The sequence below is a fragment of the Molothrus ater genome, chromosome Z (assembly GCF_012460135.2).
Source record: "Molothrus ater isolate BHLD 08-10-18 breed brown headed cowbird chromosome Z, BPBGC_Mater_1.1, whole genome shotgun sequence".
NCBI lineage: Eukaryota > Metazoa > Chordata > Aves > Passeriformes > Icteridae > Molothrus > Molothrus ater.
Window position 1 is genome coordinate 36119872 of NC_050511.2, and position 27895 is coordinate 36147766.

General features: G+C 37.9%; 1 protein-coding gene across 2 annotated transcripts in view; it reads right to left on the minus strand.

Annotated features, from left to right (window-relative positions):
• LOC118699114 (transducin-like enhancer protein 1) overlaps window positions 1–27895 on the minus strand; it is an 81837-nt gene that overhangs the window by 36684 nt on the left and 17258 nt on the right. The window contains exons 5-8 of one of the 2 annotated variants that reach the window (XM_036402840.2): window positions 23168–23230; window positions 22289–22363; window positions 3159–3363; window positions 2395–2411 (exon numbers count right to left, since the gene is read on the minus strand). In XM_036402840.2, the coding sequence (XP_036258733.1) occupies window positions 2395–2411; window positions 3159–3363; window positions 22289–22363; window positions 23168–23230 (360 nt within the window). Of the gene's footprint in view, window positions 1–2394; window positions 2412–3158; window positions 3364–22258; window positions 22364–23167; window positions 23231–27895 lie in introns of both variants that reach the window. The other variant, XM_036402839.2, reaches the window with a different exon arrangement.

Sequence of the window (27895 nt, forward strand, 5' to 3'; positions counted from 1 at the left end):
CTAATTTAGATATAACAGAAGTAGTTAAAATGGTCAAAATAAAAAATAATGAAACCATGTCTGTATATTAATTTATAAATACAAGAATTTCACTCATTTTGGTGTATTTTTACGCATACAATACATAAAAGCTCGTTACTGCTTATCTAAGGAGACTTTAAAATAATAAATCCACATCTAATTTAAAAATTAATATGCTCCAATCTGTCACAGTACACATTAACCCAAAGTTATGTCACAAACCCTCAATTTAAAACCCCATAGACAGGACCTAAATTTTAACTTTTTGAACTGACATTTCAAGCTTTTAGCTTTTACTGATAGCACAGTAATACCAAACATCATGGTGGATTTAGGTAACTTACAAACTGCCTGGGGTTTGGTGTCTTGGATGATGAAAGCATGCCTGTCAGGATTTTTAGCAGCACCATTACTTTTAAAATGCTGTTCTGAAAATCAAATTGATTTTATCTTGATGATCGAGATGTTATAAAGTGATTTCAACCACACATAACAACCAAACACACCTGTTGCTATGCCTTGTGTGCTTGGGACCCATATTCTATTATCCTTAAAACTATATTGTACATTAAAAGAAAATTCCATTAAAAATATAAGATAATTAGAGAAGTTTGAAGAGCCCATAATTCCCAGCTGATCATTTTAGTCATAGAGTTGAACTTAACTATCTCTTGAGTTATTCTTTCTTTGAAGGTGTCCTTTACTGTTAAGATTTTGATGTAACAATGTATTTAAGCAATTTTAAATCTCAAGTTCACCTGTATCCAGCTACTAAAGTTTAAGTTAGCTATGCAGTATTATCCTCTACTGAGGCCAAAAAGAAACCAGAATGACCATAGTGTATTATCCAAAACTCAGTGTATCCACATGGCAAAATTCCTTTATGATATAAAGACTCAGATTATTTAAAAGTTAATTACTGATAAAACCAGCATAAAAACACTCTGCTTCAGGTAATAAGCAAGCAATCAATCATCAGTTAGACATATGGATACAGAAGCAACTGCAGCAACAATTTTACATAGTTTAAGTAAAATTTACATCTATAATAAACTAAGCAAGTGATCCTGCAACTCTCCCACAACCTAAAAGTGAGGTTTAATTTTTGACAGTTTTCCTTCCCTAGGCAAAAACTATTCTCAGCTACAAGATTAAGTCAGAGTCCAAATTTCACAATGCTAAGAACTTGATTTTAAATTCAAACCCTCGATCAAGATTACTTAAAATTAAAATTAATTAAACCAAACTACATGACGGACAGGGCAGGAAGCTGGAACCAGGGCAAGGACATGAAACATAACAATAAAATCAAAACATAGAGCCATCACTAGCTGGGGATTTCTGCAGTCAACTAACAGCACTCAAAGAAGTATGTCCCACATTGAGCAAAAAGCCCTGAATAAGTCAGAGACTTAATAAAAAGCCAGCTTAAAATTATTTCTGCAGATACACTGTCATTAATAACATTAAGAAAGCTGAAATGAATGGTTCTTGCTTAGTAATCTAAAACTAAAAGACTGCTGCACAAAGATATGCAGATAGTTTTCAGTAAATAATTGTCAAGCAAGCCTTTTATATATATTAAATAAGCAGCAATAAAAGTCAGAAGTTTAGTACTGTACAACTATCTGTCAAATAATTTTTCCTTGTTCTTGTCTTTTGTAATTGAGAAAAGGAACAAAATAGAGCCCAAATTCACCTCTGATGTGAACAAACAGAATGAGCTCTGTCACTTGAATTAAGTTGCACATGACCATCTCTAACAGATTAATACAGCAATAGCACTTAAAACAGCATGAAAAGCAGCAAGTAGTTCTTTAGAGGGATTTTCAGAGAAGGCCAAATCTATTACAGCTTCTGTCTATAGGGAAAAAAGTATCACTGTAGGAGTTATACCTGAAGCATAAATTAAACATCAGTGACATTAGTATGGCTTCAACAGATGCAGTTAAAAAACCTCCTAGGGCCAAACACCATCATGACACATTTAAAATTCTCACAATTAAATTTCTCACCTGTTCTCCAACTCTAATTCCTGAAAATCCTAGAGACTAAAAATCTTAACTCTGGACTAAAAATGCTGTATTTGCAATGTCCTTTTTGATTTGCAGCTTTGTGCCCCCTTTCTGCCTTCAACAAGCAAACTAAAGTTCAAGTTTACCTAAAAGCATTCTGCTCAGAAACAAGACTCCTTCATACAGTCCATCAAACAGATGATCTGGTGTTCCGCAAAACCAAGACATATCTTAACAGAAAATACATACACCTTGTATCATAAAAATAACTAAAAGGAAGACAAAACAGACAAACAGCACATGATCCGATTATCACATTATTGGAAATGGAAACATTAGCAGGAATGTTGGTACTTACTGTGCCTGGCTCTCTGTCTGCTCCCGCAGTAACCAAGAAATGGACAGACATGCCCGTTCAGACACAGAGGCAAGAACAGAAATAAAAAAGGGGGGAAAAAAATTAGAACACAAGCCACAAACAGTTTTAAAATGGCTTTTATTTATATAAGTCATTGCACATTCCTAATACAGTGATTTCCTGAAAATTACAGTATTTTGTAAACATGATTTACAGTTTAACCATACACAAAGCCTAGATTTATTTAATGACAGAATAAATTATTTTCTTTTCAAAAATTAGTCAAGTGCAATTTTGCCCAATATTTAACTGAGTACTAGAATTTAAGCTTATGAAACTAAAGTAACAGATGCAAGTATCTAAATCTTTTGTTTGAACACATTCACTTCAAAATTTAACTTCTTGTTCCCCCTACCTTCCCACCCACCCATTTAACAACATTACTTTGTTTGAAAAAAATCACCATTATGCAGTTTAACAATTTTCCACAATATGGTGCAGGCCACTGCTATTACAACTAAGCATTTACCAGGATGTCAAAAGGCCCTGCAAAGTATAGAGCAGGTGACACCTAGTGATCCCCTTTAAAATACTGAAAAATTCCAAGTTGAATTTTTCTTCAGTGGTTTATATGCAGACATTTTAAAGTTTGCCAACAGTTTTTTTTTTTCGTTCTATATAACTTGAATTCTTTAGAGATGCATATAATTTGCAGCAATGCGCAAATTTGACAATGTCCTAATCAGGCCTGCCATGCCTCTCACCTCTGTGGTGGTCTGCATCGTGATGCTTCTTGTCATCTTTTATTGCCAAGTGAGACTGCCCACCCAAAGCACTGGAGAGGGCAAGAAGGCCAGCACTGCTTCCAAGTGGAGGGATTCCTGGAGGCTGAAGTCCTGATGGATGCGGTGTTAGAGGCACTGGAGGTCCATGGCCATGGGAGAGATGCTGAGCCTGCAACTGCTGCTGCTGTTCCCAGTGGTATCATCATCCCCAGAAGAACAACGTACAGCAGACAGTTTGGGAAGGATAAGGCAGAAGTTTGGTTAATTATTGAGAATCTATAGTGAATTTTGACATTTATCTATTTCGTCTTAATCTAGCCCCTCCCCTTTAACCCACTGCACTATATACACTGCATTGTATCATGCTGTCTGAGGACAACTCTGCTCACATCCCAGAAAAACTTATTTTGCAGCCTGACGCATAAGTTCAGCAATTATAGGTTGTTTTGGGCAGCTGCTGCCCACCACAGCCTCTCTGACAACAAAGAACAGCAGCAGAAGAATCAAACACCTTTCCCTTTCTAGAGAAAGCCCTATCAGTGCTCTGAAAAAAAAAATGTTCCAGCAGCAAGATTGGTTTAAACTCACATCCCTCTCTTTCCCCAGTTTGGAAACAGCAAGTATCTTTCTATCCTAAATATTAAAGAATGTAAAAGACACGATGAATTCCATGTTTAGTAAAGTTTAATTTGTATTTTATTCTAGCCAAGGTTTTTAAGGGAAAGAAGGGAAATTATTCATGACTTAACGCTCTGTTTAGGAGCCAGCTTTGAGCTGAAAATCCAGGTACTTTAGATAGCATGGAATTCTCAACAAGAAACATGGTATTAATGAATACATCCACCTCTTTTAAAAGGAGCTTGCAAGATCAAAATCATAATGAGTGGACACACAACCCTGTAACCAATCTGCTAAAATAATCCGTAAGTAATTTTAGAAACAGAGTTTTTACATTAGAATGTCTTCCCCATAGTTTAAATATTAAGATATTTTCTAGTTAAAGTTTCCATGGTTTTATTAATGTTTACCAAGTTCAGCTATCCATTTAATTTGCCTAAAATGCTTAGCACAGAGTTTTTTTTAGAAAATGAAGCTTCAAAAACACCTTTAGCTTAGTCATAGCTCCCATAATCTGCTCCAGATTAACAGGTATTCTGCCTCTCTCTCCTGCTTCCTTGTGTCTGGACATATGAATAGAAGATAGAACAATCCTCTCCACCTTGGCCACTCTCCACTGTCCGTCTGCTCAAGGCAGATACCAGGAAAAAGCTAGAGTGCCATCCAATTCATGGGATCAAAAAGGAGACAAATAAAAATATGTCTGAACAGGATGAACTCAAGTTTGACCAGGTGAATGCTGTGGTCCTGTAATAGCATGTAAAATTTTTACAGTACTGGTGGTAGCTACCAGAAATCATTCCAGGACTGCAGCTTACAATATTTCACGCCAAAAAAAACCTCAACTCAAAATAATGCAGAAATATTTAATCTGTTTCTTTACGTGTGAAGTCCTTTCAAGACAACCAGTCAACAATACCTGTGTAACATCTACTGGCACAAGGATGAATTTATTTATCACTATTTATATATATTACTACTGAACTCCTACACTTTTACTTCTCATAACCCCATCCTAAGACATGCCTTGAGCTGTTTATAAAATTATGCAGACACAGGGTCTGACATTCAAGAACTCTGCACTGCACTTGCTAATTTTTCACTTTTCTGCTGTCCCAACTGTCATGCATTTACTTATTTTAAATTACAAGACAATCTTCAATTGTCTTGTAGTCTCTAAATTACAATCTTTAAATTTACCACACTCCATTTAGTCAATTCTGTAAAGCCACATATTTATCAAATCTTTCTCACACACATATCAGGAATTTATTTTTGAATGCTGCATAAAAAGCCATGCTAGTATACACTTCAAAATATACATCTGATCATCACCCTTCTCAGTTTGTTTAGAAACAAGGTAAAAGAGAACTTATTATTCTTCTTCTTCTAATTTAATGTGTTTACAAAAGGCAACATTTTGAAGGAAGCATTAGGAATCATTTTGATTTTAAAGTAGTTAACACAGTAGACCACTTTCTACAATATCAAACAGTTTTTGCTAGAGAAGCTTCACTGAAGAACTATCAGTAAGGAGCACTGTAAGGTCTGACAGGTCTGTAGAGGCTTGGTTTGGAGGTTTTGCCTGTTTTGTGAATCCAGCCTCTAAAGAGCAATATGACATCCCTCTCCACACTGACTTTAACAAGACTTCAGTAGTTTCTAGCATATTTCCTCAAAACAGGTGATAATGTGATATTTTGGCTCTCTCAGAGATGGTAACTTAGTCACCTCCTTCCTCACTGACCACTTCAGCCAGGTCAGTCATCTGCACTCTAGCTCTGAGGCAACTTCAATGAGCAGTACTGTGCAGCATTGTTGGCATCAGTCTAACTTGTCCCCAGCTGCACTATCACCCCACATTACCTAGTTTATGTGCAACTGCCTAAGAATAAAAATTGATTTATTCCTTCCAAACTCGTTTCATGGCAAAAAGGCTCCTCCCTTCTCCAGCAATAAACCCAAACTAGCTTCTTTTGCAGAGTGACTATGGGAAGGTTGAAACTGGGAACAGGAGTTAAATTGTTTCCATTCTTGCCCCTACGATTTGGAAAGTGTAGGAGGATAACCCTTATTCATCTCTATCCCGCTTGGGTTTAATTAGCAAACAAGTTAACACACTTGATTTCAACAAGCACAAGTTAACATTTTAAGAAATGTCAGGGGCATGTTACCTATCATTTCTCTGGCTCTGGTTTGTAGCCTACATACCACACATTATGAAAGTCTGAGAAATGAGGAACAGATAAATGCTCTATAAAAGGTTCTTAAGCTGAGAGTGGAAGGGTTGCGTCCTGTGCTCTCTGGTGGTGTTGCACACAGATAGGGGGGAGCAATGGGCAAGGTGTGGTGTGAGAGCTGCAAGTGCATTGCAGAGCTGCCCTGCACATTTTTGTAGCTTTGCAAATGTTTAGTTACAGGCATGGTACACAAAGATCTGTAAATATGGCACTATATGCAACTGACTTAAAACTGAAATCCTGATCATGGTCTTTTAAGCCACCACAGTTATGATCTGATTTCATGTTTATTATCTGATGTTCATCGCTGTTCAGGCCTTTAATATACTGATTTATTGCTTATGTGTTATTTATTCATAACAGGTTTGAAGTTCTCCCTAAGAGTTGAAGGATCATTCATAAAGATGATCCTTTCCAGAAATTCATATTATTTTTATTTAAAAATCTTAATTTTTAAAAGCATATTGTATTATCTTTGTAGAAGGGATAAGAGGAATATGTGCTGCACACAAAGGAAGAAAATAAAGAATAGGGAGAGGGATAACAGCAATGTTCACCAGATGCATTTAGTAACTAAACATTTGCCATAGTAGATCCTACAAATAATTATGTTATGCATATAATCACTTTCCCATCACTTCAAAGACACTAATGCCTGCTCTGTAACCTTTTAAAGCTTAGCAGCAGTAAGATATAAAACGGAGTAGGCTGGCAGCAGTATCATGGTCTACTAGGCATGTTCATTAGCAGTTAATTAAAAACTAGACATCTGCCATAAGAAATGTGCTCAAAAAAGGATGAGTAACAGGTCTGTCTTAGTACCAATTATTATCATTACTTGCAGAGCAAAGGCTGTGTCCACTTTCAGAGGAAAGTGGGAAGGTAGAGAAGAGTGCAATGATGCATACTTAAGTGACTGCACTTAAGATAATTAGACACAGCAGTGATTTTAAAAATATCTGTAGTTCACCCACCATTTTGTTACAAACCCAGAAGTTCTTCATATTTGCAAAGGGAGAAAAGGAATTACAAACTCATATTACTGTACTGTTTAGATGTAGGTTCTATTGCCTCAGTTTTTTATTTCCCAGTGTCTCCATAACTAAATGGTAAAGACCCAAAACTCGGCATATAAAACCAGCATTTTTGTCTCTGAGCAAGCACCTCCTAACAATTTTAAAGGTAGTACAGCTTTTTATCTCCCACATTTTAGGCAAAGTCCAGCTATGAAGAGATCTTTAATCAAGACTTAAAATGTGGAATTAGATTTTCAATATCCGACAAAGACTTCCAAAGACAGAGTTAGTATGTCTTTTTGAAACAGAGCTCCTATAATTAAACAGTGATAGGTCTCCCTTAGGCTCCTTGCTCATAAAGAGAACAAGCTCTTACAATCCCACTCCTCATTTTAAAGCAGCTCTGGTGAGGTCTCAAACACCTGATTTTACTTTGACACCTTTTTCACTTAAATATATGGTTTTTAATCCTTATCATTAAGCACTTAGAGCATTCTTCTGTTCTTAAACAGATGTATAATGTACTCTTCTGTATCTCTTGAAAAGCATTGAATTAAAAATTCAGATGTTACTGAAAATGAATGGTGGAAAAAAGGCTATGTTTTGTCCCAGACTACAAGAGCTGTCTTCTCTTGTGCTTTTTCTAAATAAACACTTGAAAAATAAACACTTGAAAAATAAACACTTGAAAAATTTTTCCAAAATCTTATCAGCACTAGCATCAGTAATACTATCAACAGGTGCCTCCAATTTCCATAGAGGTGTTCTGAAAAAATATCTGGAAAACACAAGACATTTAGAGACCTAAAATGTAAAGGATGCTATTTCATGTCAGCTTTTGTAAAATGGAAGAAATGTGATTTTGTTCAACTCAAGCAGACAAAAAGACATGAGAGAAAAACACATATTACTGGGTTCAGTTTCATTATCATATTCACTTCTTTTCCAAAGGAACATCTTCCAGTCTTTCATTTGCTTCCTTCAATTTCTTAGGGAAATGAGTGCCTGCATCAAATATCTGCAGCCACTAATCACAAGAGGGACACTGTCTGAGCACGTACAGGTAGTTGATCAAGGAATAACCTTTTCCCTCACTGTTTAGAAATATTCTTAAAACCAATATTTCAAATAAGGAAGTAACTCAAGACTATGCTCCTTTCACATCCCATCCCTCATCCTAAAAAAGCCAAAAGCTCTGTATGTACAATCCACTGTATGAGCAGTCAAATTTGGCAGGAGGAAACTCAACAGAGTTTCCAACTCTAAGCTGTTAAATAATACTTACATTTAAATTTCTGTAAGGACTTTCTAAAGAGTATTTCAGCTATAGGGAAGAACATGTTTCAGGACAACAAACAAGCACTTGGAAGAATATATTCACATTCTTCTACAGAAGTGGACATGGGAAGAGTAAAAGATACCATCTACTTAAGGCTTCTGGCGTGTCTTTGATATGGCCCCTCACAAAATTCTTGCCACTCAAAGAAATTGTGCATTGAGGGATGGATTATTACATGGATGAGGAACTGGATGGATGACTGCATCTGAAGAGTCAACGAAACTTAACCCAAAGAGTCAATGGCTTCACACCTCTGTGGAAAATAGTAATGAGCTGAGTCCCTCAGGAGCCCAAAATGTGACCAACACTACTCAATACCTTCATCAATAACACAGGAAATGGGACTGAAAAAACTGTGCCTTCTGCAAGTTTGCAGATGACACCAAGCCATGCAGTGCAATTGATTCACTTAAGGGAAGGGGCGACATCAGGAAGGACTTTGACAGGCCCAAGAAGTGGGACCATCTTATGAGGTTCTCAAGAGGTTCCACAAGGCCAAATACAATGTCTGGCACTGACCTGTGACAATTCCTAGACTGGGGGGATGAAGGGCTTGGGAATGGCCCTGCTGAAAAGGATTGGTGGGGGCTAGAAGATAAATCATTGGATTACTGCGTCTACAGCTCAGAAAGCAAACTGTATCCTGGGCTGCATCAAAAGAATTTGGCCAGCAGGTCAAAGGAAGTGGTTCTGTTCCTCTTTTTCCCTCTACATCATGAGATGCTTACTGGAGTACCATGCCCTGCTCTGGGGTCTATAGTGCAAGAAAGACATTAATGGGCTACAGCAGGTTCAAAGAAGGCCCACAAAAATGATCTGAGAGGGCTGGAACACCTTTCCTAAGAAAAAAATACAAAGTTGGGCTTGTTCAGCCTGAAGGCTCCAGGAACACCTTACTGAGATCTTTAGATACAAAGCGTGTCTGTAAGAAAACGGAAAGAGACTTTTTTCCAGAGCCTGTAGCTACAGAACAAGAGGCTGTGGTTTTACACTGAAAGGTGGTAAGTTTACATTGGACACAATCACAAAACTTTTATGTTGTGGGTGGTGAGCCACTGGATACCCCATCCCTGGAAGTGCTCATAGTCAAGTTTAGATGGGATTTTGAGCAACCTGTCTTGCGAAAGGTGTTCCTGTCCCAATAGCAGAGGGGTTTGGTTTGATCCTTGAACGTTTCTTCCAATCCAAACCTTTCTATCATAAGTAAACAGATTTATTTATGAAACACCAAATATGCATCGCTTACTGCTCCATTTCCCAATTTTGCTTTGGCAGCAGCTGTCATGTTTCCTTCTTGATGCTTCTACATGTTTATTTTTCCGTGATAATATCACAAACAAAGTATGTTAATAGTCCCCACAAGACACTTCCTTCTGACCTATTTCAGCCCTAATCTTCAGTACCACTGCAGCAATTTACAAAACTAAGGTCTGAGTTTGCTTTCTTTTGCTGACTGTACACAACTGTGAAGAGTGGCTGATACACCAGACAGCTGAGATCACATTCACAGACAACTCAACAGGCTGGAAAAATGGACTCACAGGAATCTCACAGTATTCAACAAGGGCAAGTGCAATATCCTACACCAGGAGGAACAATACCATAAATTCACTTATGTTGGGATCCACACAGCTAGAAAGCAGCTTTGCAGAAAAAGTCCTTCCATACCAAATTTTGCATGAGTCAGCAGCAATGTTCCCCTGTGGAAAAGCAGGTGAATCTTGGGCTGCATCAGACAAAGTATTGCAGCAGGTCTAGAGAGGGGATCCTTCTTTACTTTTCACTGTGGAAACTACAGCTGGATTACCATGTCCTGTTCTGGGTTTCTCCTTACATGAGATATGAACAAAACAGAGAGCATCCAACAATCTAAGTAGTCCCGGGTCTCTCAGCCCCTCCTCATATGACATACCCCAGTCCCTTACCTTTATAGCCCATCACCAATGATGACCTGATGAAAGGCAAGAGGCAAGACTAACACATGGGAGTTCTTCTTGAACATTAGAACACACTCATTTTTGACTGAGCCCTTGCACAGGCTACCCAGGGAGCTTTGGAGTTTCCATCTTTCAACATATTCAAAAGCTGTATGGACACGGTCCTGAATAACTGGTCCTTGGTGGTCCTGTTTGAGCAGGGGCAAGTAGGTCAGATGACTTCCAGTGGTCTCTTCCAACCTTACCAATTTTATGATTTGCAGACTGCAGAATCACAGAACACCTGAGGCTTCAAGGGACCACAGGGGGACATCTGGTCCAGCCTCCCTACTCAAGCCAGGTCATCCCAGAACATGTGGCAAAGGATTGTGTCCATGTAGTCCATGTAGCTCTCCAGTGAGAGAGACTCCAAAACCTCTCTGGACAATCTTTTCCAGCATTAGGTCACCCACAAAGTAAAAAAGTTCTTCCTCATATTCAAATTGAACTTCCATGGCATCAGTTTGTGACAGTGGCCTCTTGTCCTATTGCTCAGCACCACCGAGCAGAGCCTGGATCCATCCACAGACACTCTCCCTTCAGATACGAATAGACTATGATAAGGACATCACGGTCATCTCATCTCTTCCCAAGGCTGAACAGGCCCAAGTTTGTAAGCCTTTCTTCATAAGTGAGATGGTTCAGTTCCTTAATCAACTTTGTAGCCCCCTGCTAGTGACAGGCCTGCCACTAGACCATGTGCCAATTCTCACTGCTTACTGTTGTCTCCCTGTTTAAACAAGTCTTATAAAAGTGAGTCAGATACTACTATAATTTCTTAATTTTCCAACTACTTCCTTTGAAATATTTGTTTATTTTGGTCAATCTGGTTTCCTTGCTTCCTTGTATTCTAAATCCTTTATTCTCACAGGAAGAAAGCCACACTCTACAACAGTAAACAAACTCTAAAGTGCCCACCATTGCATGTCTAGCTCATGAACCAAGAATGTGAGTTAGTAGAAGTTGTTTGAAAACTATCCTTATGTGTACAAGCCACAGTGCCTAATGTGGGAAGAGAATGTCCCTTCAGAAACAAAGAATAGTGTCTTCAGCAAGTCTCTTCCATCTATAAACCACATGAAATGTCATTGTGCTACAGAAATTTAAGTCCATAAAAGGACAACATTGGCAAAAGCTAGTCAAAGCCGTATATTTCACACATATAGAATTTGTGTGTCAGTGGCATGATTATTTAAAAGCCCAACTATCTCATGGGTAAAATCCTGTCCATTTTTCATGCTTTATTACAGGAAATGTACAGGTTAGTGTCTTGGGGTCTTCACACTGATTTTCCACTCCCACAGAAAAGCCAAATGACACCCACAATTTAGTGGGAAGAGAATTTATGTCAGAAAGCAAATATCCAAGTCAGAAAGAAGATGTAAGTTAACTCAAGTCTTAAATTTCTGAACAGAAAGCTCTTCAAAATTTTTCCTATTTCCTGTTTTCACTTGTTCAGACAATGCAAACCACACTAATAAGTATCAATTCCACAACATTTTTAAGCAGTAAAGGGTTGCATAAATTGCCTCTCATAAAACTGAAAACTGATGTTATACAGGGATAAAGGCAGCGTGCACATACATTCCCCAAACAGCCATTTTCCCACAAATAATTTCAGTTCTAAGGTAAGAAATAAGACAGATAAGCTGTATTTCAGTGCTCCACTGTAAGTACAGTAAGCTCTTGTGTCACTTTAACTATTAAAATAAAAAAATAAGATGCAGAAGGTCCAGCAAAACGCTCAAAGTAGTTCATGAACCAACTTCAAAACAACATGAAGCCTGACTGGAAGCATGTACCCCAAGGTTCAAAATGACTCCACTATTGTTTAACTTGCTTATCAGTGACTCAGACAAAGGGACAGATGCCTCCTCAGCAAATGTGTCACTGATGACACAGAGCTGGAGCAGTGGCCATACCCCAGAGTAGAGTCTTTCAGAAGGGCATCAAAAGGGTGGAGACACGGGCAGAGAGGAATCTTCTGAAACTCAACAAGGGCAAATACAGGGTTCTGCACCGGGGAGGAATCACCCCAAGCACCAGCACAGTGCCGGGAAGCAGCTCTGTGGAGAAGGACCTGGGGGTTTGCTGTCCATGAGCCAGCAGTGTGTCCTGGTAGCCAAGAAGGCCAATGGTGTCCTGGGGCGCTTTGGGAAGAGCAGTGCCAGCAGGACAAGGGAAGTAATCCAGCCCCTCTATTCAGCCCTAGTGAAGCCTTCACCTGGCAAAGTTATTAAGGTGATTAGGGAAATGGAACACTTCTCATATGAGGAAAGGCTGAGAGAGGCCTCAAGAAGAGGTGACAGATGGGTACTTATCAGTGTCTGGCAGTATCTCACGGGAGGGTGTCAGTGGATGGATCCAGGCTCTGCTCAGAGGTGCTGAGCAATAGGACAAAAGGCAATGGGCACAAACTGATGCACATGAAGCTCTACTTGAACACAAGGAAGAACTTCTTTACTGTGCAGGTGACTGAGCACTGGCACAGATTGCCAAGAAAGGTTTTGGAGTCTCCCTCAAGGGAGAGATTCAAGAACCATCTGGACACAGTACTGTGCCATGTGCTCTAGGATGACCTGGCTTGAGTAGGGAGGTTGGACCAGATGTCCCCCTGTGGTCCCTTCCAACCTTACCCATTCTTGGATTCTGATTCTGTATATATGTATTCTTTGGCTTGCATTCTGAAATATTTTCTACTTTTATGAGAAATTTTGAATTTTTTCAACATAAAGAGAATAAAATTCTTTCAACACCAGAAAGGCTTGGGCTGCTCTTAATTACATGCTCTTAATTACCTGCTCTTACATGGCCAGTACCAGTATATACACAGTACTTTTGCTGAATCACAGGATCCCACTCTTAAATTTTAATTATGTAGTTAGTTTTACACCTACAGAACTAGGAAACAGGTCCTCAGCGCTTCCCAATGTAATTCAAAAAGCATTTTGAAATTAATATTCAAGGGTAATTTATTTATCATTGATTCTTTTCCACATTACCACTATATATCGCAAGGGAGAAATGACTCTTATCTTTCCCTTTGTTGCTCAAATCTGAGCCACAGCTCTTATCTCTGGGCCTTCCTGTCTTACTATAAACAGCTAGGTTTCACTGCCTTTTCCTCCTGGCATCTTCAAGGGCAAGCCCAGGCACCAGAATTAGAAAGATAAGAGATAATACACTTCAGATCACTTTTGTAAACAGTAAATGACAGGTGTGGGTGGCCTCACCCAAATGATTCTCCACCACACCCACTGAATAAGCCCGTTGGCTATTCTTCCACTAAAGTGACCAGCAATGAACTATTTAACAGATTTTTAGTGATAATTCTTAAATGGCAGGATTTCCCATGATCATAGAGGGAATAATCATATAGCACTGCCAGCAGGACTGGCGTTTTCACCTGAGTAGGTCTGCACTAGCAGCCTCACTAGGCTGGGGAGCCTCTGTGGATCATCCCACTGCATACAGGGAGAGCCCTGCAGCAAGGATGCAGGGCATTGCCAGCAGATGGAATTCTTCCAGTCCAGTGACATCTTCTCCCCAAGGTGCATTAACACTCCCCTACCATAGCTGCACCCACACAAAGGCTTTTGCCGATAGAAAAGGGTTTTCTTCCTTCCCTTGGGCTTTTAGGCAATGCAAGTCAACCTAAAACTGTAGGTTGTACCACGGGCAGTGCAGACCCACTGAAGCATGAGTAGAGCAATACAACAAGCATCCCACAAACTAAAGAAGCCCTTTTTTTATGTATGTACAAACACACCATACTTTATATGACATATACACAATATTTTACATCTTAATGTATCACTACATACATCTTTTATTATATATTACATGTACTGTTCTGTGTATGTTACATACATATATTGAGTGTTTATACTTCTATGTAAAAATGTAGCTCTTCAGTGCGTTTGAACATATAAAAAAATGTGTATTGCAGGGCTCATTTAAGATTAATAGCTGTCTCAAATACTTCATAGCAAAAGAAACCTCAAAAAACCAAACAGAACTGAATCAGAAGACCATGTTTTTAAGGCTCCTTGTATTAATTATGTTATTTACCTTGTTTTTAACTTAGTTAAAATCTTGTTGTTGGGGTTTTTTTTTCATTTCTTAGGCTAAATTCTGAAGAAATAAGGGATAAACAGCAAAGCCAAAGGCAACCAGGAGAGAAGGACTGCCACAATGGAAGAGCCAGACAAGCCTTTGTAAAAAACAGATGCCACAGGACAGGAAGTGTAGAGTCAGAGTCACCACAGAAAAAAATGATCCTTGCTTGGGAAAACATGTCTCCACCAAAGGACTTCCCAGACTCTAAGAGAAAGTAATAAATTCAGAACCGCAGTCTAAAAGTGGCAGAAATGACCTTAAAATCTCCTGGTCCAGACAAGACAAAGGCTGGTTTTCTGAAAACATTCATGTTCCTGTATCACTGTCAGTGTAAGTCAGTTCAAGAACAAAGCTCTTCTTTAATTTTAGACAAGTACATGTTGCCTTCTCTGAAGGCTCAGATGCAAGCCTGAAGTCTCTAGAATGAAGCTGTCAGCACCACTGCTTCTGCTCTGCAGAAACTGCCAGCACATTTCACTTCTGCGGCAATCATAAATTCCTGCTATTACTCACCTTCTAACCTCAAATCTAGTATTTGCCTTTTTAGCTACTGTTAGCATACCACCACCATCCAACAACACTTCAAAGGCATGCTCCTACTGCACAGTTGCCAAAAACAACTAGTTCAAGCATGCACCAATTTGGAAATTACTTACAGATATTGCTCTAGAGGGTTTTATTACTGACGTATGATTATCTTAAAAAGTATTTATTTTCCTTTCAGGCACTTTTAGTCTCCAGAAATTTAACTCTTCCTGAACATGACAGAAATTATTAAGTAGCAAGACTTTTTGTAAATTAAAATCCACAAGGTAAATAGAGGATTTGAAATTATATTTACTATCCTTTTGTCCCAGCTACTACTAACTACAAAAACAGAGACAATAACAAATTAAAAATATGACAGTTATGAGAAAAGTAGCACACCAATCTTTGTTTAGTGTTCCAAGCCAAGACCAGAAACTTGTATGTTTTCTCTTCATTCCACAACAACTTTGACACACAAAACAATTACTTCTGAACAGGCATTTAAGCACTTCTGCTAATTCTTACTTTTACTTACTAACTATTGCTGCTTGTAAGTACTCAGTCTGAAAAGCCAGTTAGTCAGCACCTTTATAAATAGTATGAGGTACTGTTTCAGGCAGTTGAGTATTAATTTCATGCAATTAACTGTTATACAAGATAATGACCTTGGTAGTTCAGCAAGTACTCTGAAAATTCCAAAATAATGCAGTTACTAGATAGCCGAAATTCTGGAATTGAAACAAACTCTTATGCATATTGAAGAGTTACTGTGGAAAAATCGTATCTTTGTCATGCCTTTACTATCTCCTAAAGTTATCCTAACTGCCTATGCTAGCCTCTCTGTAATCAAGAATAAGGAAAGCAAGCTTCTTGTCTAGTCCTCCCACAGCCCCTATCTCAAGTCTGTCTTGCTCTTCTTCCATGAAAAACACTGCAAGCAGGTTGCTATTTTCTTGTACAATTCCAATGTCTAACATTTACAGTACTTGTGTCCCCCTGTTCTTCCTCCACCTGCATCTTTGTCTGCACCTTCCTGCTCTCAAGTGACTCCACTGTTGACACTGACACCTAGTCAGAGGTGTATTTTGCCTGTGCAGTCAACATCACTCCCATCCACGCAGTGGCAATTAGTTCACCTCAGTTTATCAGTGTTTTCTTCTCAAAATCTGTATGTTTCATTCTTAGCACCACTTTTACTGCAAAGCAGGTCAACCTGCAGCTCTACATTGTTCAACAGACTAAGTCCCAACAACTTTCTCTACTCCTACTCACGCTGGGATGGGACAGCTCCACGAACAGAACCATCCTTTGTCCTTACTCAACTAACTTCTTTCTTTACATTTCATTTCTCCTCATGCACAGTCCAAGCTGAATTTTTCTTTTGTCTGCACCAATCAGAGTTCAGCTCTCCCACCCAACTCCTTCCTCCTCCCAACATATCACATTTCCAACTACTTTCCAAACAAGTACTAAAGGTTACATCATATTTTATCTCAGCCTACTGACTCTTTATCTACTCCAATTCCCCCACATATCTCACTAAGTATGAAAGCAAAGCAGACATTTTTAAGAGAGAAAAATAACATACATCTCTTAATTTTGTCTCCTTTGACTTAAAAACTTCATTTTTATGAATATTATCCACTTTAACACTATTTTCAAAGCACGTAAGCTATTCTGCTTATACACTTGAATCAAGAGAGGTGAGTTAAATCACTTTCTAGAGGAAGTAATACTTTCCTCTAGGATTATATAACTTACCCTCTGTGCCAATTACATTTATGAATACATACGCATAGTGCTCCAACAACATTCTGCAAATTCTTTCAACTGCACTATTCCAGCACTTGTATACAACTTCAGTCCCTTATATTTCGCCAAAACCATTCTTTCTAAACCAGCCTAAACAGAATCATTTGGAGCCAAGTACACAAAATGAATCAATCAACTCTTCAATATCAAATCCTTCTATCTAACCCTTCCTGAAACCACATGTTCCAATTAGACTTTCTTTTTTTCACTATTATCACACACATTTTACCACCAAAATTACTTAACCTCTGCTGAGAAACAGACCAGTTTTGAGATCTACAGCATTCAAAGTGTACACAACACCCACTCAATAAGAAGGAATCTAGCAAGTGGTACCAACGCACATTTGGTACCCCCTATGTTATCTCATAAGAATCTGCCTTCTCTCGGCATTCACATTTGCAGCTGCATATCTTCAGGTTTTAGCACTAGTTAACAATATTTTTGTTCAGCTGTCACACTTTCACTCTTTTTCTGAAAGCTCTTAGGCTTCACAAATTTGCAACTGTATATTTGGTCTCACCTTTGACTTGCAGTTTAGATACTAGATCTTACGAGAGCCACCTGAAGTTCTTTTGTTTTTGTTTCTGGGCAAGAACCAAGGTGAAGCTTTTTCCATACAACCCACATGAAGCCTTACAAGACAAGGGAGGTCTGGCCTGCAACTCAATTCCATTTGACTTTTGGATGAAATTTTGCTTTCTTCAGAATGACTGAGAATACCTTCTTCTGCAGAAAATTGTCCTGTTTAGATACTACCTTCCTCTATATTGCTGCTCCAAGATTCTTCATTTCCCGTCTGTCCACAGAGAGTGGGTGTGTGGGGGTGAGGTGCCAAGAGGAAACCAAGTTTGATTAATACTATTCTTTCATATTTTACACACCTTCTACCAGATTTTTTCTTTTGAGTAGGCAAAGCTACCAATACACATCAATACCACTTCCATATTTTTCCTCCAAGCTTAGTGGCACCAACAGTAAAAATCTGACCATTGTTTGGGGACTGGTATTTTGAGAACACTCAGTATCATGCTAGCAGGTACCTTCCTCCTGTGCTTTCTACTCTAAACTGGTAAACTAAGTTGGGTAGTTACTAAAAGTACCATGAATCCTAGGATTAAATTAAGGTTTCTATGTGTTCTCAAGTATGAAGAATAACCCAGGATGTTGCTACACAATAGAGCTCCTATTGCCAGAGTTCAGTAATTTAGATTTGCGGTTATGGAGTTTAAGTTAAAAGTGAGGAGAGTGTCTTGTGCTCACTAGATCTCATTTTATTTAATTTAAAAGAACTAGGCAATTTCCCCTCCCTCAGCACATAATGCAGATCATGCCTGAGAAGGATCTAAAGTAATGCTACAGCTGCTTAGCTCTTCCCTTGCACTAAATTCTGCATTCATTTCTGCTCTAGTCTGTATTTCTATTTTATAATGAAACATACAGCCTAGTTATTTATAGGCTTTCTAAGGATTAACTACACACTCATAAGAATAAACCCTCAAGAGGTTAACCTCATCCTCTTAAGCTTCACACACTACAATCCCAGAGATAGCTGGCAACCACAGCCAAGAGAGAAAAAATAATCCCACATCTTGCTAATCCTTTAGCCAATCACCTCATGCAACAGTGGAGAGGCCTCTCGGAGGCCAACAACTCAATCTGTCTCAGGAGAACTGTCAGTCCAAATGATACATATTTCACTAAATCATCAGCAACACACCTCAACAGGAAAAATAAGACATACCTGGCTTCTCAGTGGTATGCTGAAATCATGCATCAAAAACACTGCGCTGAAGAAAGTGTCCTGTTTGCTGCTTGTATTTCTCATTCAGATATTTGCATATGTGACTCATAAAACTAGTTTATTGATTGGAAAGTAAATCTAATCTTCCATTGTTCACACCTAGACATACCAATTTAACTGTCACTTATACTCCCTTACATGAACCTGTTATTTTCTAGACATATCTCACAAAAACAACCCCATAAAAAAGCAAGCAGTCAGTGAAACAAAACACAAAAAACCCCAAACTACCCACAAAAAAGCCAAAACAAGCCTTCAAGTTACACCATAATAGTCTACCTAATTCTTTCATACCATGATCTACAGTCTTCCTTAACTGCAGAAGTGGACACTGCTGGCAGCTGCAGCAAGGCCAAGGAGTTAATGGGGGCACTTATCCTTTTAGTTAGGGTTTCTGCTTTGTTCATTATTTATCTAGCAAAATTGCTACTTCATTCTACTCTAATGTAATAAATATTAAATGGTTCTATCTTTAAAAAAAATTGAAAGGACATTGTTTAGCCACACTGCTAACCCACGGCTGACAGTAAAAGCCTTCAAGAACATGTAGGATAAGTGTAAGGCCAGAAGTATGACTGTTAATAACCAAACATCATCCAGGATTTTTTCCTGAAGTAAGAATTTTTAATCAACACAGAGGATTAGCACTGCTTGCAAGCTCACTGAGTCCAACTATATTACTTTCTTTAAAAAAGTGTCAATTTATTCATTCTGTTTTGTACGTGCTTAATATACACCTATTCCAAAGCCTTGCTTTTGATTTTGTAGTCAAATTCTCTGAAAAATCCTGGTCCTGTGAGACTATAAGTCTCTATCCTCATAGTCTGTCCTCTAATAGGCTTCCATCTTTTCAACTGGAAATAAAAAGTATAAAATAAATATAGTTCAAAATAATTTTGTATTTCAAAACATTTTTCCCAGTAATTTAAAAGCCTTTGTTCCCTTCCAGAATTCATACATTGCACAGGAGTAACATGAACTTCTCTATCTGAAGGAAGTCAACTGGGAAACCCTTGAATCATCTGGTGTCAGGAAACAATGGCCCTTAAGGACATAAAGGAAGAGGGGAAAAAAGGCAAATCCTAGCAGAAATGCAGAATTTTATTTAGTAAAGAGAAACCAGGCAAGTTAGTACCAGCTAGCAAAATAAACTTCCCTCCTATCCTCAAGAATTATCATATGCATGTATTTTAGGTAGTGTGACACCAGAAGCCCCTCGATTGCATCTTCTACTGTTACAGATTGGTCCAGCCTATTTGCACCCTGAAAAGAAGTTTGATGATCTTTCATGCCCATAATAGGTGTCTAAACCGTTAAATTACTATATCTTTTCTTATCTTGAAAGACACTGCACTTCAGCAGCATGGCCCTTCCATTGTTCTTTACACTAAGTTGGGCCCCTGAACAATACTGACAGCTGCTATCAAACTGTGCCGTGCTCACCCTCGGTGCAGCTGCCGCTTGTAGGAACAGACAGGCTTCTGATGTGTCCTCCCCTCTGGGGAAAGGCCTTGACACCCTGAGTGCTCAGTGAGGGGGAGCAAAGGTCCACTGAATTGTCAGCCTGATTTTATGCTACTCAGATTTTCCAGGACATACACCGTCCCTTTCAAACAAAACCAAGCATATGTCAGAGCATGAAACTTATTGTGCAGCACAAGATAACTATTGATTAATAAGACTGTAAAAGATCACTGGGACATACATCTAATTTTGGCATTATGTAAATGCATGCACCTACGTGGTCAAACGAGTTTTGTGCCCAGCATGTTAATTTCCTCACTCACAGTTTTGGATTTGTATGGCATCATTAGGGAGTCTTTCAAAAGACACGGGAACAGTATTTCTTCAGGTGAATCTTAGATGATTATAAAACTAAAATGTAAGAGCCTACTATTCCTGCTCCTAAAGAGCTTCCCTTCCTGCTCCCCAAAAACCCTAAAGTTCTTATTTGCATGTGGTGCTTGTAGATCCTATGGCTTTTAAGACTTTTGTGCAGACTGCACAAAAAAGCAAAAAACTGGTTTTTAAAAAAAGCAGTTGACATGCTTGAGATAGCAAAATTTGGTTTGTCTAAGTAGCACTATTTTAAGGCAAAAAAGAATCTTTAAAAGTATGTTTTAATATGTTTCCTTTTACTGCATAAACTCTTCTTTAAAACTAGTTCATAACGAAGGGTTTTCCATTCTGTTTTCATCCTTAAGAAGCGATTTGTTTTAAAAATTTAAGAAAGTACAGTTCTCTAATCTTTGCTAATCAAATACCACAAATGGACATGTGGCGTATTTCAAAGACGAAATCAGGTATTCGTAAACTAATTCATTACACAAGCAAAGCATAGAGGAGATTCTGACAAATACAGATGTAATTGTGTGGGTTTCTAAGATGTGATTAGAAATCAACTAAGTAACAGTCAAAATTTGATACGAAGGAAAAACAGCACAGATTTGAAGGGGGGGTATGTTTATGCAAAGCTAATCTGTCAAGTGTAATAAAGCAGCTTGAATAAAATTTAAGCTGAAAATCCACTGAAGCTCCCCATTTCAGGGAGGAAAAGCTATTAAAAGGAAATGAAGGTCACCCTCCCAGTTTATTTCACCTAATTGACTGCCAATAGCTTACCACAGGCAAACTGACTGCATATCTGCAATTGAGAAACTGATGAAAGGAGCATTTTCAAGCTGAGGCTCATTCTTTTAATCCTCCCTCTCTCCTATTTTTTTTTCCATCTCCAGTTGGGATGTAATTTTAAGCACAGATGGATTAACTGGTTCCATTGTCTGTAGACGTCATTGGACTATGGCACTGTTAATCCGTACAGCAGCATGTCTAATTATCATTACAAAGTGTCTGAGGGAACTATAAAGACCAGCAGGGCATCTTCTCACAAGCAATTAACATAAATTGATAAATGAGTAATTTGAATCCGCTCAAGGCGCTCACATATGAATAAAATCAGAAAGGACAGGTTCTTGTTTCGGCTACTTCTTTCACTTAGTCGGAAGGGCAGAAAACATGAGAAATATTCCAGACTTAGTGGCAGGGGAAATGAACTCATACAGTGGAAGGAATGTATGGTTCAAAAAGTTCATTAATACAAAGCAAATGACTTGTGATTGACAACCAGTCACAAGCAAGTAGTATTAACTTTTTTAGCATATTTAAAAGCACATTCTTGGTGAAAGGCTATTAGAACACTGTGTCAGACAATTAATACTACTTCAAAAGGAAGTGAAGTTTCTATTCAGTAGCTTGCTAATTTAAAATTCATGAAAGATTCACAAGAAAGGGAAAGAAAGAAGAATGAATAGTTGTACGAGCTCCAAGAACTGAAGTGTCACAAAAAGCATGAGGAAAAAGTATCTAGCTCAACTGACATACAATCCCCATAAATAAACAAGCAACTCTCCTAAAACTCTTATTTCTTGCAGGAAAAGTTTTGGCCAGCACCGCTGGCCAAAATTATGTTCTGACAAAGTAAATTACTACCTTTATCTCTGCTAAAATCTGTGTAAAGCAAAAACACTTCAGCAACACTGGGCATCAAAACAATGTCAGAAATCAAAACATTACGTTTGTTTTAAAAAAATAGCAAAGCAGTAAGATATGAAAGCAAGTTATACACACTGTAGGAGGTAGACCTGGAAGGCCACGTACCCCGATGATGGCATTCAATTCAGCCATGGTCACTTGTTTGGCACGTTCTACAGCTTGGGCCACTTGTTGCTGATGCTGTTGAAAGAAGAAGAGGTATAAGGAGGAATTTGTGTTAAGGTATTACCACACCATATCAAACCAGGATCACAAATACTTGAATAACCAGTTTGTCTGCAGAAGCCCACAATACCCATTGCAAGACATCTCATGCAGGTAAAAGGTAACAATGCCCTATTTTTGACCTGCTCAAAAGGAAAGAAGAGATCTGAAGGTAGCCAGCTTATCTCTTCCCCTAAGTCCCTTCATTATTTGCTGTCTGGCAGATGAATAATCATTTTTAATTGAGCCAACAGGACAATGTCAACTTTACATTAGTTTCAATTTTAACATTTATAGACTCTGTGCCTACATAGCAAAACCAACTGAAGTTTCAAACAAGGAAAAGCTGCCCTAGCTGAAATCATAGTCATTCAGACTAAATGTAGGTATAAAAATTTAAATAGTGTTTTACATAGTAGCTAAACATTCACCTTTGATATAAATTATGTAGAGAACATAAGCATGCTTATTTCACTAGATCTACACTTGACAGCTGAATATCTAATAAACAATCACCATGATTAGAAACAAAAGCATTTTCTTGTATTGCTACTATTTTATAGACTCCCACTCTCCTCAGGCAATGAATGAGGCTGAGCCATTGTCACTAGTTTGAACTCAGATTTGTTAGATCAAATTAGCAGGGGGTTTGCACACTTCAGCTATAACAGATGTTCCTTACACTTGTGTATTGTGATAAAATTAACGTCTTAAAACTAGCTAATTTGCAAACAGAAAAACAACATAATCGCACTTTAACAGCTGAACAGTTTTACTTACTTCCTGAGACAAAAATGGGATGACTTGTGCACAAATTGTATTCAATCTCTTCGCAATTTCTGTCTACAGAGTAAAAGTATTTTGATTAAAAATTGCATTTTAGGGGTTTGACATATTAACTTGTATAAAGGATTATATTAAGTTTAGACAGTGAAGAAAGTAACAAAATATTATCCATTTTTCATACTACTGCAAATATAAATACTTAACATACAAGCCCAGACATAGAAAGAGATTTTGTTAGCTACTCTAGGACATCTGCCATGTCTAAAGCACCTAATCTGTACACACATTTAGGCACGAATCAGGTCCTTGTATATAGTTCATTAATAAGCAGAGCATTTTTGAAATCCATTAACTCCAAGATAAAGCCTTTTAAAAGGTAGATTTATTATTACTCAAATTATCAAGCAGCATAATATGCAGGCAGCAGGAGTAGAAGAAAAATGCTTCTTTCCTGATCAATTTTATCTGCCTATTAGAAGGTAAAACGACAGAAATGCACCATTGGGAATACAAAAGAAATACTAAAACAGAAGTGAAATAAGAATGGAGACAAAAAGTACAGACTTCTAAAATCCATATTGAAAGAGAATTAAAATAATGCAAACAAAGAAAAAAGAAATAGATCAGAAAATGTGATCTTGTGAGCAGCGAATTTGTGAAACCATGAACAGCAGGAGAACAAGGTTAGGAACCAGTATAGAACAGAACAATCCTTCAGGGAAATCAACAGAGATTACAGCAGGACAAAGAGTTTGAGTCCCACTTTCAACAACCTCATATATCTTGTACTTCTGTATGTCCCATTTTGTCATGTCAACCTAAACCCTGGATTCCTGGTGGGGTAAAGGGATCTTTTTCTCTCATTACTCAGTGTTATCTGTGTTTACAGCCTTTCAGACCCATACATCTGCCCATAATTCAGAACCACTATTATAATTAACTCTCAAGCTACTTATACAATTTCCTCAGTCTTCCTTAGAAACAGCAGTTTCAGTCACTGTAGCACAGTTGCACAAAACCAAAATCAGCACCTAGACAAGAACACAGCTTATGTGTAAGAGACAATGAAAAGCTCCTGTCCATCCCTGTCATATAATCAACCCATAAAGACATTTCTTGGTTAGTTGGGTTTTTTTTAAAGTTTCAAGACAGAAGAAACAAGCAGTCACTACTATGAATCATTAGGCCTTCTATGAAATCACATGTATTAAAGCTGAGCAAAGATAAACTCAGTTAAGTCAGACTAAAACTGTTAACTCTCTGCCAAGCCTTTTCCTGAACCTTTCCATAATTCTGAGGTTTTTAAGAAGATGCTGTGATATGTTGTTATTTATAAATCAGTCACATCCTAATTAGGATACAAAATCAAACCTCTAGCTTTATGTCTCAGGAGACAGGTGATTTGGGATCTAAGCATAATTAGCAACTTCATCACCTCCTTCCAAACCTCTGACAGACACAGGGAAAATACATGATGGCATCTAGACCTGTAAAATACCTCATCTCTCTTGACATGAAGCACTCCACCTGACCAAAACCTGATATTTGACACACCCAAAACTATATAGTTTTGCAGAAGCTTCCAAAGAAGTTCTGGGATGGCTTCTTCCTAGGATCAAAAGGTTTCCCTTAACTAAGGGCCATGAAGTGACAGTTGCTTTACAGGAAATCTTTGCCCCCTGCAAGAAGGTGAACATATCTCAATTATTCTCAACTGAAACAGCTATCATTTCACAGAGTACCACAGTGGTCTTCTCCATTCTGTCTGGGCCATAACCATAAAACATCTATAATTCCATATTCAGCCTTTAGTACTCGGACTACATACATAATAGCAAAGTCAACCCTTGGAAGTTACCAGCTTATCTATTACTGGTTATCAGTCTTAACTGTTAACAAATCTGTTGGCATTTCTATGTTAAAGAAAAAAAAAACCAAACACATGTACTAATGGGCATTTTTCCACATACCTAGTATATCTCTCCAGAAAGCAGGGTACATCAGCTGTGGAAAGGTAGTCTGTTGCATAGCAATCTGTTTGGCTGATGTTTAGCTAAGATGTTTAGGATCCAAGGATTTAATTGCCCTAGACCAAGGGGATTAATTTTGTTTTTCAGGCAGGAACAAGTATGAATCATAGCAGGTGACAAGAGGGGATAGAGAAGGAATAAAGTAAGAAACTCACTTGGTGCCTACTGCAAAGTTATTTGGCCTGTATGGGCCACACAAATGGCCTATATATTTACCCTGTTCTAAGGTAAATGTCATTATTGTTGCTATAACGAAAAAAAATGCAATCCTATTTTTAGTAGAGTCTGTAAAACATGCAAGTTGTCCATATTATTGGATTTTTCTGCTCCGAATCCCAAACATCTGAGCTACACTGTAATAACATATTATACATAACATCAAACAGTAAGACTAAAATGCAGTATCATGTGCATCAGGTTATAATTGCCTCCCAATGAAAGTCAGTTAGATATTTAATTTATTTTCTAAAAATGAAGGCATAATCAACTTTCCCACTTTCCACACCAATCTTCTGTTAAAGTATTATCACACCTGATTTAGCATCAGAACAGGAAAAAAAAAAGTGTATTCTTCTTAGTTTGTCTTTACCAAACCTGGGCATCATTGATGACCATATGTGAACAGCAACCTTAATTCAACAACAGTGCTAGATAAACTTAAATGTACATGCCTAAAATAAACTATTTTGAGATTCCTTGCTGTTGTTACAAGTGCCAGTTAAGAGACATCTACACTGAAAATTGAAATGACTGTTCTGTTAATCATAAAAAGTCTGCTTGCCTTTAAAAGGCAGTTTGTCTAAGAGAGTTTTCACACATGTTTTAAGTACTTAAAACTATTTATCTACTATGCAATTTCATGCAGCTCCTGTTTGCTGCCCTCTAATATTAAGTAAAAGTCATCCACAAACACATTAAAAAAAATTTTTGTTGTCTAGCAATTTGTCAAAGTTAAGTTTTAATCCACAATTTATGTAATTTTGCTGATCAAGAGTTGCAAGAGGTTGTCTTCAGAATTGAGAAATAATGAACATTTGTAACTTTAAATGTAAATGCAACAGTTCAATAGACAATGCACGTTTGCTTTTTAAGATGAAATACCCTTGAGTATGCATGCACGCGTGCCTGTACGTGTGTACACATTCATTCTGGAAAGCAAAACCCCTTTCTGAAAGAGTCAAGGACAGTTTCCTTAACCAAGACTAGACATCAGTAACTGGTGTCATTAGAGTAAGCCCCCAGACTGGCGCTCAGAATTTGAAAGTCTTAAAATAAAGGTACTTATCTCCTGTTTCTAGAGGCCTTCGAATATAACGTAACTATTACCTAACTGCTCATCTTGAGACATATAAAGAGGTCCTAAGGATGAATAAACAAAGGAAACTTTGCAGAAAGCTGCTCAAACATAGACAAACATGACTAATTGCTCATGTTCAGTGGCTCCTTGGTAAAGCAGGCTACAGAAGTCTGCATCTCTCATGAAAGTCCTCTGAGCTCTACGGCAGCTCTTAGCAAAGCATCTGAAGTGCCCTTAATTGTTTGTGTTCTTAATGCAGAGCCTCTTGAATACATTCATTTTTAATAGAGAACTTGAGTGTGAGGCCCATCAAAGAATAAGAAAACTACATCATTCACTGGTTCTTGCTGCTGTAATGATTGTCTTTTGATTTATTTGCAAATGACTAGCTTGTCAGACCCCTGACTGAAGTGCTACCCTCCTTTCTGAAGTATCATTAAAAATTAACATGAAGGAATTCAGCTGCATTTTGTAAAATTAACTTTAGCTGATGGATTTTTTTCTCTTCACTTGTATAATTTTTTTGCCTCTGTTCCATTTAGTTAAGGACTTGCGTGTTTTGACCTAACCATTGCCAAACTCAAGTGTTTGTACTTAAGTTTGTCTTGCACACTTGTTAAGTGAATTCTTAACATAATGACAAAGAACAAAGCAGCCAGACTAGTTACTAAATACAACAATCATTTAAATAAGGCTTTTTACTATGGACTTAAGTTTGTTTGTAGAATTGAATTTTGTTTTCCTTCTGTATTGTTAGAAAAAAGTATTGACCTGTTTTCCTTTACAGTGGTCTGCTCCAGATAATTTTGCACTTTGATAGCCTGTACTTTCCAAAGCTCCACATAAGGTATCATACCCAAATCACCACAATTTCTTGAAAAGGACAGATTTTTGCAATGAAATTAAAAGGAAGTATAATACAAGCATTCAAGTTCTATTTCATGGCATAACAAACACCCATGTGTATTTTAGCTCTAGGTAAGAAGCCCTAGCTTATGGGAACCAGCAGTTTAACTTCTGAGTAAAGAACACAGACTTTCTCTGAGGAGAATTAGTTAATCCCCTTTCAGCTTCAGAGGTTTCAAGGGGAGTAATTGTGGGTTTGCTCCAACCAGTGTCTACCAATGCATATCCCAGTACTAACTTCAGCTATAGGATCTGTGGTGATTTAAGACAAAAATTAAATCTTACAATTCTTCAGTTTTAGCAATCACTTGCCCTGCAACAGCTGCTCCATTATTATGGCTTAGGCTCATCAAAGCTGCCCAGATTCTATTTTACAAAGCAAAGCTTAGCTAAAAATGTCCATTTTATGTCAGAAGATTGTTATTAATTCCTGCACTGAACTTCCAGTATCACAAAGTTAGAGCAGTGCTTTTAGATCTGATCTATCAC